Source organism: Apis dorsata, unplaced genomic scaffold (assembly GCF_000469605.1).
Source record: "Apis dorsata unplaced genomic scaffold, Apis dorsata 1.3 scaffold_226, whole genome shotgun sequence".
NCBI classification, from domain to species: domain Eukaryota; kingdom Metazoa; phylum Arthropoda; class Insecta; order Hymenoptera; family Apidae; genus Apis; species Apis dorsata.
In genome coordinates this window covers 108,233-120,190 of record NW_006263508.1, presented here as the reverse complement: position 1 = coordinate 120,190, position 11,958 = coordinate 108,233, and the positions used below count along the sequence as shown (strand labels likewise).

Genomic DNA, 11,958 nt, shown 5'->3' with positions numbered 1-11,958 from the left:
TATATATATAATAAAATATATATTGCAATGTATATATGTGTCATGTGATCATTATTTATAACACAATAGTTTTTTATTTTAATAAAAGCTGTTGTCTCATCAATATCGATTGTAACAATGAAAGAAAAGTAAAAAAAGAATCAAGATAAATAAAAGAATAAGTAAAACAAGATAATTCGAAAATAAAAGCAATTACCATTGCATTGGCTAAGTTCTCAACTATGCCGAAATTGTGAGTATAATCTAACCAAGAAAAATCAATAAGACAAACAAATCCATTTTTTCGATAAAATTATCGTACATATTACAATATTAATGATCCATTAATAAATTTCACAATTTCGAATAATTCTATGACAATTAACATTATTCAACAAAAATGCTTACATATAATGAATTTTATTCTTTCATTTTCAGGGGACACTATATGCTAACGAACAATTTATGTTAACATGCGATCTACTGCGATCCTATGAAAACAGTTTCAATATTCAAATACAATATCATTAGATTTTTCAGATTAATAAAAAATTATTTACATAAATTTATAACTATTCTAAAGAATAAATTTTATTTTGATCATATGATTTTATATGAAAATTCATATATTTTAAAGAAATTTTAATGATAGAAATAAAAATAATCTAAAAACTCGATCGAATAAAATATATTTTATCTTATTAATCTCCTAGTTTTAATCTAAAAAACTAAACTTATATATTAATACTATGAATATGGTCTTTGGTTTATATTGGAATATGGTCTTGTATTAAATCCTGTCACTTTAATTTAGAACTTTCCTATTGTACAGGTTATTATATAAAGAACTTGTCCTATGACTTACGTTATCCATTAATGTTATAATAAGTATATCTATCGATTGCATTAAGTTCTTTTGTAAGTTCTCGAAACTAACATTTGGCAATATTTTTTTTTAACTTATTGCACATTATTTCAAATAAATTAGGTCATCTCAATGTAATATCATTTAAAAAATTCAGTTATAGATACTAAAATTATTTATTATAAGAAAAATTTAGTTAGTAATTTATTAAAGAATTAAAAAAAGATTAAATAGAAAATATAGAATTTCTAACAAATTATTATTAAAAAATTGCAGTTTTTTTATTATATAGCAATAGTTATTTAGCAATAATAACAAAAATTAAATAATATAATTGATATTATTAAATATTTACTAAATTTATTATATTTTTCTAACGCACTAAAAAATTATTTTTTTTTTATTATAATATCTTTTAAATTGCATAATCTTTTAAAATCATTGAAAATAATATACTATAAAAATTTATATTTTATAGATTTTTTTTTTATTTTTATTTGAAATTATATTTTTAAAATGAAATACTTATAATGATCTAATTTATATTTGATTAAGAAGAAGTCATAACAAATTTTTATAATTTTTATATAAAATAATAAATTCTTTATAATATAATTACTTTTTAACTATTATTATTTTTGAACATTGAAATCAAAAATTACAAAATTACAAAACTGATAAAAAACAATAATAAATATTTAAACATTTAAAGAAAAAAATAATAAAATCTAAGAGAAATAAAAAGTAACTCTACTTATTAAAAAAATCGACTAGAATAAATTTCTAGAAAAATTATATCATATATTTTCTTATCTTAAATTGAATATTCACTTCGCTATTTATTTATAAATTATTTAAATATAAAAAAATGAAAAGGAAAAAAGATTTATAGTAAGTGAGATTTATAATTTTTTTATTTTTTAATATTTGATAGCATATTTTAATATGTTACACAATATTTTTGTTATTTTATTATATTTATATTTATTCTACACCTAAAATATGCAAATTAAATTTATAATCAATATTTAAATTATTTTTGCAATCTTTTTTTTTATTAATTTTTATTTAACAAAATTTCTATCTTGGACTATTTTCATTATGCGAAGAATTGTACTTGTCGCGCAATATGGTTTCTCTGAAGTAATCATATCATCATCATAGTCAACTATTCAATTCACAGATAAAAATAATTACTTTGATCGCAATCACATTTTACTATTTCGATAGTATAATTTTATTAAGTTCAAAAAAATGTTTTTTGCTCGAGGTCAAAGGAACATGCAAAAAAAAAAAAAGAATTTTTTCAGCAGTATTTTCCAATTTCAAAATCATATCGATAAAATTTAAAAATATTATGTGCTGATATCGAGGTAAATTAATTTTTTTAATTATAAAGTTTTATTTATAGTGAGTTTTCATAATAATACCTATTTGATATTCAATTTTGTATATCTTACTCATAACTTAATATTTTTTTATTTTTATAATATAAATATAAAAAATAATGTGTAATATAAATTTGGAAAATTTAACATTAATATAAGTACAATATTATATATAATTTTCGTTTTATAATTGAAAACATGAAAATGTTTTCAGTAAAATTAATATTATATTTTATTATTATTAAGATAGAAATATAATTATATATACTTACTTATTTTTATAACTAATGTATTTTTTTATTACTTTAATTAATATCATTTATATATATATAAAATAGACATTTAGATACAATAGATTGATAATTTTAGTATTAAAAAATATATTTCAATGGTTTATAAAATTTTTATAATGTTTATTTTCAAAGATAAATAAATAAGATTTTTAAATAATAATATTGCATTTAAGATTACATATGATTGGTATTGTAAAAGTATGTTATGTTAGTATTACAAATACAAAATGTATCTAAAAATGAAATATTTAAAAATTTATAATAAAGATATTCCAAAAATATGAGAATATTATTTAAGTAAAAATTTCTAAAATAACTTCAATTAAAATTTTTCTTTCAAAATTTTCAACTTTGTTAATATTATTAATAAAAAATAATAATTAATTATAAAACGCATAATTATCGAATTGTGATAGTAATAAATATATGCTACTAACTGAGCTTGAATAATTCTAAGCATATGTATTAAAGAAAATACACTGAATTTATTGGACAAAATTATCAAATTATATTGACGAACAATGAATAAACTAATTAATTGTCATTGTTAAGATAAATAAATTAAATTTATTCATCACTCAAAATGAATAATAAAATAATCATAAAAGAAAAAAAATGAAAAAATATGTATAAAAAGATAAATATATGTAAATGTTAATTTATATATATATAAATATATATATTATATAAATATATATTTATATGCTATCTCAATATTACAAAAGAAAAATTACGAGAATATTCAAATACATTATAAATTTATTAGTACTACAGTTTTTATAGTTTTTATAGTTTATTGACTATTTTTATGAAAATTTTTAACATAAAATTGTTAAAAATCAGCAATATATTATACAAATGTTAACTCTTAAAAAAAAATTACTATTTTAATTCTTTCTAAACATAAGTTCATTAAATATTTCAAATATTTTTATAGCATAAAATTTTAAATTTTTTCAACTTTTCTTATATTACATAATAAATATAAATGATCAATTATTTTTTTATTTTTATATTATTTATTATATGTATTATATTATATATAATGCAATGTATTTTTCGTAAGTTGTTATTTATATTTAAAATATAAAACTTAGAAATTAAGATTATAATAGAATTCTGATTGTAGTTTGTTATATATATTAGCTACATTAATTTTATATTTTGGGACAAATTAGAAATCAATTTTAGTAATTGAAAAATCATTTCTTAAAAGAAACATTCTAAATAATTTCCTAAATAACATATCTCGTGAAATATGAGAAAATATTTAGACTAATTTGCACATTATTTCGAATGCAACTGTATTGTATTAGTTATGTTTGTTCCTTTTCATAAAAATAAAATAAGATTACAAAATATAATAAATAATTTTGCCGACTAACGATGTAATTACAAAAGATTCGTTCTTATCATTGAGAAAAAATTTTTTTCATACATTGTGAAGTTTGACACACGTGTATCTTGATTCAAGATTAAGTATCAGTGAAACATTATTAATGTATCACTAAAATTTATTTATTTTTAATTTTTTTTAATAAAATTTTTATCAAAATAAAAAAATTTTTTTTTATTTATAAAATTTCCATGATTAAAATGAAATCAAACATGATATAATTTGAATCATATTTGTATATTTAATGAGTAATAATGATTTTTGTCTATCTATTAAATAAATAAATAATCCAAATTATATTGTGTTTATATATTATTTTAATTAGAGAAATTTTATAAATATATTGATAAAAATTTTAATAAAAAGAAATTAAAAATAAAAAAGATTTTATTGCATTATTATCTTATCAATGTTTTTTTTAATATTAATTCTTTTTCTTTTTCATTGCTCTTTTCTATTTATATCTATTATATCTATTTACATGAATGATATAAATAAACTTCAAATTTCGATCAAGTTACAAGATCAATACTTCTGTTACATTCGATCATTAATTTTTTACAATATAAAATACACATATATTTATTTTAGATATATAAGTATAATATATATACATATCTTATTTATTTAATTCTTTTAAATGATATAATATGCAATCAGTGTGAAAGTTAAAAATTTTGATTTTAGAAATTATTTAGACGATACGAAAAATTACAAAAATTTTTTTGTAATTTTATTAAAGATTTGTCATATTTAATAATTTTTAAATCTGAGAGAAAATCTTGAAAATCTTGAATCGTGCACATTGTTTTCATTAATTCTTTACACATAAATATTGTATCGATTGTGACTCGGCAGATATATTCTTTTATACAAAATGGAATTATAAATCAAATATTAGGAATCTTTATTCCTAAATATTAGAAATAAAGAAAAATATGTATGGAACTAAACTCATGTTTATGGAATTAAACATTATATATATTAGGATTAATTTTAATTTAATCTCGTTTCATTTCATTTAATGATAACTTTGATGCTAGTAAAGGAGATATTTATCTGTAAAAAGTTAATATTTATGAAATAATATCAAAAATATTGATTACATAGTTAATTTTATAAAATTTTCGAATTTTAATGCACAATGATTTTATATTATAAGAAATAATAAATTTTAAGATAAAGTTTTATAATTAGTTAGAAAAAATCGAAAGTTACAAGACTAAAACTTTCTTTCAAAAAGAAAATTTATATATATAATATATATATTATAATAATATATATATATATAAATGTTTTTAAATATATATATATATATATTAAAAAAAAAAATAAAAGAATAAAATGCGACATAAGTTACAGATATCGCGAATAAAAATAAATTTTTTTCCATCATTGCTATTTATTTTCCATCAATTTGCTATTTATCAAAAATAATAAAAATCACAGAAGTGAAGTCATTCAAAATCTATTGACCTTATTCCCATTACTTGCTCGCTTTCCATATTTTTTCAAATCACGTATGAATTAGATTTTCTACGTTCTATGTGAATTAGCCAGGAAAGAACTATGAAATCAATAGATCTAAAATAATTTTGAAACAAATACTATTTGTTTAAGTAGTTATTTTCGAACTCAAATATTTATGTTCGTTCTCTATCCTATTACTACTTTCTTTGTAAAATAAACTAACCATTTTCATAATATTAAATAATATAAGGGAGATTTTATTTTTATTAAATAATATTTAATATTATGAAAATTAAAAAATAATAATTATATTTTCATTTAAATTTTTGATGTTTTTGACGAGATAGTTATTAAATACTCAATAAATAGTCAATAATTAATAAATTGGATGATTATAAAGATTATAGAAAAGATCATTATAGAAAAAAACATTTTATTGATTTTAATAACCTTGAAATATATTGTCAAGAATAATATTTTGAATAACTTTTCCTTGATATTTCCACTCCACAAAATGATTATACTTGACAAAATAATAACAGCCTATAATTTTCAATGTTTTTTAAAACTAACGCAATGTACTCATATACATATGTATATAAAATATTCTCTTCTTAATTATATAAAAGATTAATTACAATTACATTTTAATTTACATTTAAATTTAATCAGTTTATATGACAAAATATTACAGATTTCATAAAACATATATTAGAACATATATTATTAAGTTATTTGACAATGAAAAAATATTTCATGAATATGAATATGATCATAAAAATTGTCTATCTATTGTTAGATTTGAGACATAATTGTATACAAAATATCGATTTTTGCTATATTTACGAAAATAATTTTTTTCTATCATCATAATTTAATCGCCATCATAAGAATTTTTAATATCTAAAATAAAATTGAATAAATTATTTAATTGAATAAAAGTTTATTTTTATTGAAAATATTTTGCCTTCGTATTTTTTTAAAAAAACTATATGTATATCTTTTTATTTTATTAATTTCTTATTCAAAGAAAAAAAAATAATTTTTTCAAATCTCCGAAAAATCTCTCTTTTTGTCATTAATAAATTAAAAATGCAAAGAACATTATTTTATATATTTTAATAATATATTTTTAATAATAATAATAATAGAAGGAAATATAGAAATATATTTTTTTATTCAATTTATCTTTTAAGATAATCAAATTTGAAAATGATTAAAATATTATTGAGTAATGTACAACAATTTTTCTAAATAAGTTTTTTTTAGAAAAATTTCTTTATAATGAAAAGAATAAATATATATAAAATATTCTCTAAGATAGATGAAATTATGTGTGGTTTCATTGTTGATGCGAATATAAAAAAATTTTATTATTTTCTTGCGGAAATCGGAACGAACGGTTCTATTTGCATCGCAATAATAATAAGCAGTCTCGGAAATGTTCTTAAAGTTAGGCAAATATTTACTATCTATTTGCTCACTACTTTAATTCTAGATGATTTCTATTTTCAATGTGATCATTCTTGATTAATTCTCACATGATATTTATCTTTATGTATTTAAATACTTATGTATATAAATATTATTTCTATTAAATATATACATATATAATTATCACTATAATTTAATCCACAATCATGTTTTTATCTGAATTCGATTTATTGTTCAAGGTTAGCAAATAGTTATTTTTCCATATTATTTAATTACGATGGTATTTTATATGTATATTGATTCACTTAACTTAAATTAACTTAATATACTTAACTTAACTTAACTTAATATATTTTAACTTAATATAATATAATATCACTTAACTTTTAATATAAAAGAACAAAATTTTTTCATTTTACATAAAAGTTTAATCTAATATAATGTAAGTATGAATTGTTCAATATCTTAACTCTATCAACAAATCTTAATAGAATCATATTTGCATTATAATAAAAATAATAAAAATATGTAATTCACTATCATTCATCAAGATAGTAATAAATATAAATTTGAAATAAGTAAATGCTATCAAGATATTCTTTGAGCAATTTTTCAGTATTTTATTATAATAAAATAACCTTTATAATTTTAAAAATTTTAGATTTTGGATTTATATTTTTGATTTTTAAAAATATATTTAAAGCATTTGAATTTTTTTTATATTATGTACACATAATTTATTATTAAAATTTTACAATATACAATATACTTTTTTTCTATATACTATTCTATATACTATATTTTTTATATACTATTCTATATTCTCTTTTCTATATACTATTTTTTACTTATATAATAAAAATATATATTTTTAATTTTTTCAATTTATAAAAAAAAAATTTTTTTTCTATTTTTGTTCTAAATATATATATGCAAAGAAAATTTTATATAATTTTTTTTGTATATTATAAATAAAATATTGTATTAATATAACATTGAATTTTAACGGATTAGTAAAAAGCAAATTATAATAACACAATTAAAATAAAAAATATTCTTTATAATTTTTTATAATTAGTATCAAACCTCAATAAAGAATTAAATAAAATTAAAAAAACTAGTTAAGAAATTAAAAACGCGTAATTTAACATATATAATATTTATTCGTTTTTAATTCACAACTGAAAATTAATTATCAGCATACATATATTAATAATATAAAAATAAAGTTTGAAATTACTAATGGTTTATTAACATAAAATTTTAATATGCAACAAATACATAATTAAAGTTCCGTCACTTTATAAAATTTTTCAAAAATCTATCAAACAAAATTAAAAGAAAATATGAAAAATAAAAAAAAAGTAATTATAAATTTTTAATAGTGTTTATAAATAACAAAACTCGAGCTTTATTTCATTTTTGTTGACAACATATAATTATCGAAAATGACAATTAAAAGAAAGAGAAAAGAAGGATTGAAAATCTAAATATGAAAAAATTTATGATATATGGTATGATAATAAATATTTATTGATAATAAATATATTGAAATCATATTGCATACTAATAATAATATACTTGAAATTAAATAATTTAAAAATTGCTAGTATTATCATATTTTTGGTATTCCTTAGCAAAAGTAAGAAATAATAAATCTAATTAAAACAATAAATATCAGTGTTTGAAAATAATGTAAAATAATGAAGAATTTTGATCAAAACATTTTTTTTTCAACAAAAATTATTTGAAAAAATAATTTTGTCTATAATAATGGATAATTTAGATTTTTCATAAAATCGATTGAATTTTTTAATTTCTTTCAATAATTAGACTGATGAAAATTCTTAGTTCACCATAACAAAAAAAAGACAAAGACAATAAATAATAAAAAATAAAAAAAAATAAAAAGTAAAAATAAATAAAAAAATAAAAATAAATAAGTATAAATAAATAAAAAGTAAAATAAATACAGATTTATAATACTATCATCTTAACATCATGTTTTGTTTCATTTTCATAAAAAAAATAACATGATTATGATAAAAAAAGTCAAAATTACAAAAATTAAATTTATTTTTAAACTTTAAATTATGTTTAAATAACAAAAGTAAAAAAATTTTAAATTATTAAATCATACATATGAAATTATTGACTGATTTCAAAATAATAGAATGAGAATAACAAAACTATTAATTTTAGTTTTACGATCTGCCACTTAGTACAAGCATGTCATGTGCGCAAATGAATATAACAAATATAATGATATAACGAATAAATACTATATATATCAATCATATACATACACACACGTATAAAATGGATATCACGAAATCGAATGTAAACAATTTTTATTAGAATGAAATTCACCTTTCGAGATCGTTTGCGGCAGAACCAGATAACAGAACATGAACACCACCAGCTCCATCTGTATCCACCGCCAGAACGAGAGCGTGATGTCATTGATGTCGAGGGTCAGGATCAGACAACGGATCGCTAAATCGATTAAATCCATTTAAGAAGACCTACTAGCGCGAATCGTTGAAATAACACAGCGCGACTTTACCAACCGACAAATTATATTTTTTTTTCACCTCTGTCGATATTATATTTATGCATTTTTCATTGTTTACCAACTAACTCATGAAATGAACTGAATGATAACTTTCTTGCGAAAAATAAAAAAGAATTGTAACAGTAGAAAAGCTAGCAATATCAATCTTTATCTACATGACTGATTTGTATTGAAACTGATCATGAGAAACAACATATCGCAATACATAATGTGTCAGACTGTTTGTTGATAACTGCAACCTTGTTGCGGTTATAACAGAGTCCTTACGACTGTATCGTAAATGAACGATACCTTGATTTATATTATTTAATTTCATTAAAGAAGATGAAACCTGTGAAATGTCAATGGTTTCTTAATTAATACGGAATCTATAAGAGTTTTTTATTTATTTTTTTTCTTTTTATGGAAAAGAGATTTTTATTAATTGTTGAAACCATGTATGCGCATGGTAATTTTAAATATATAAAAACTCAAAAAACTAAAGAATATGTATAAAAGATAAAGAATATAAATAACGAATTTAATTTAATTTATATCTACAGATATAAAATATATTAAACATTATATAAATATATTTTGATGATATGTGTATACAATGTATTTTAATTCTATATTATTATATTATATTATACAAAAATAAAAATAAGATAATTAATAGAATTAATTAAATTAGAAATAAACTTTATTTTTATATTCACCACTTATTTAATATAAGTAATTACTTTTCTGTAAAGATAATAAATCTAATAATTGTATAATCTATATTTTGAAATATAATCTAATATTTTAAAATGTATACAAATAATATTAGAAATATAAATTAGAAATACAAAGATTTCTCAATTTTTATGCAAATCAGTTTTATAACACAATTGGAATATTATAACACAACATGGAATAAATTGATTTGATTAAAATAATTTTACGTAAATTTTCAACTTGTTAATTTGATTAAAAAATTGATCAACGCCATTTTAAGATAATAACATTCGCTTCAATTAAAAAATAATAAATATTTAAAAGCAAAATTAAATTAATGTTCTTTCACAATTTGAGATAATTTGAAAAACTCAAAAAGTTGATCTTATATCAACGTCTTTTTGATGATTTAATATCAAGAAACTCATCCATCAAACTTTTTAATTAGATCAATTAAAATCAATAATAAATCATTTATTGTTAATACATACATATATTTCCAATATTAATTAATAAATTTCCAATATAAGAAACTTAAAAATTCTTTTTTTTAATATTAGTATTTATGATCGAAATGAACTATATTTTAACAATAAAATCAACAAATAATGATTTTATTAATTTAATTTCATTAATTTTGCAAATTATAATCTATTTATAAGAAATTATAATATCAATCATTTACTATATAATTAATGTGTATTTAATTTTTTTGAAATTTTGTATAATAATTCTTTATGTTAATTATAAAAATATTTATATTTTACATATTGAAATAATTATATATTGAAAATAATTTTTTTATTTATTATATCTATTATTATCTATTAGTTGTATTTTTTTTTTCTATTCACATTAAATAAAAAAATTTATGAAACTTATATTTATCGCGAAAAAAATTTGTTAAACTTTAAATAATTAGAATTATTTATATTTTAAGAATAAAGTATTTATTTCTAATATACCATCTATAAAATTTCAAGAGTATATAATTTCAATACCAATGAATATTAACAAAAATAAAAAAGAAGAAAATTTAAACGAACAATTATTTAATTTATTCTATATATCTTATTAAATTCTACCAATTATTATATTATTATAATTTGCAAATTTTTATATTTTTAAATATTATTAATTTAATTTAGTTTTTAATTTAGTTAATTTAATTTTAGTAATTTTCTAATTTAATTGATTTAATTATGATAATATCTAATTTAAAAAAAAATTTATCATTAAAATAAAATGTTAATCGAAAATGAAAAATTATTATATTTTTATTTATTGATGTGGAATAAAAAAAAAATTAAATTTAATAAATAAAAATAAATCTATTGTAAATTAAACATTATCCGATGTCAATATAGATATGTAACTACTTGTCAATTAACTTGATCAATTATACAATATGTTTAAAATATACAACTATACAATATGTTTAAAAGTTAGAAAACAGAAAATATTTCAAATAAATAAAATTATTAAACTTGTTACAATCAAAGCTGGCTAAATAATAAAATATATCAAAAAAATGATGATGAAGTATTAATTATATATAGATTAAAATCACATTATTGATTTATTAAAATGATCATCTTTTTATTATTTTTATTATTATCTTTTTTTATTTTTTTATTTTTTTATTATTATCTTTTTATTATTATTTTTTTTATTATCTCTAAATAAATTTTGAATATTTTGTTTATTAATTTTTTTTTATTTAAAATCAATATCAATAAATTTATTATAAGCAGTTTCTTTGGAATTATTTATAAAAAATTCTTATTTCATGCAAAAATATGATTGTAAACTTTTGAATAATAGTATATATATAATAAAAATGTAATAATATCTTCTAA

The 11,958-nt window shown here is 17.1% G+C and overlaps 1 protein-coding gene across 3 annotated transcripts in view; it reads right to left on the bottom strand.

Moving 5' to 3' along the window:
• The window catches only part of LOC102674388 (cytohesin-1), a 162,478-nt gene that overhangs the window by 125,642 nt on the left and 24,878 nt on the right, over window positions 1-11,958 (bottom strand). Inside the window, exon 3 of one of the 3 annotated variants that reach the window (XM_006615526.2) lies at window positions 9,196-9,321. The exons of the other annotated variants lie outside the window; for them this stretch is intronic. Coding sequence (XP_006615589.1) covers window positions 9,196-9,288 — 93 coding nt within the window. The 5' untranslated portion in view covers window positions 9,289-9,321. The remainder of the gene's footprint in view (window positions 1-9,195; window positions 9,322-11,958) is intronic. 3 annotated transcript variants of the gene reach the window in all.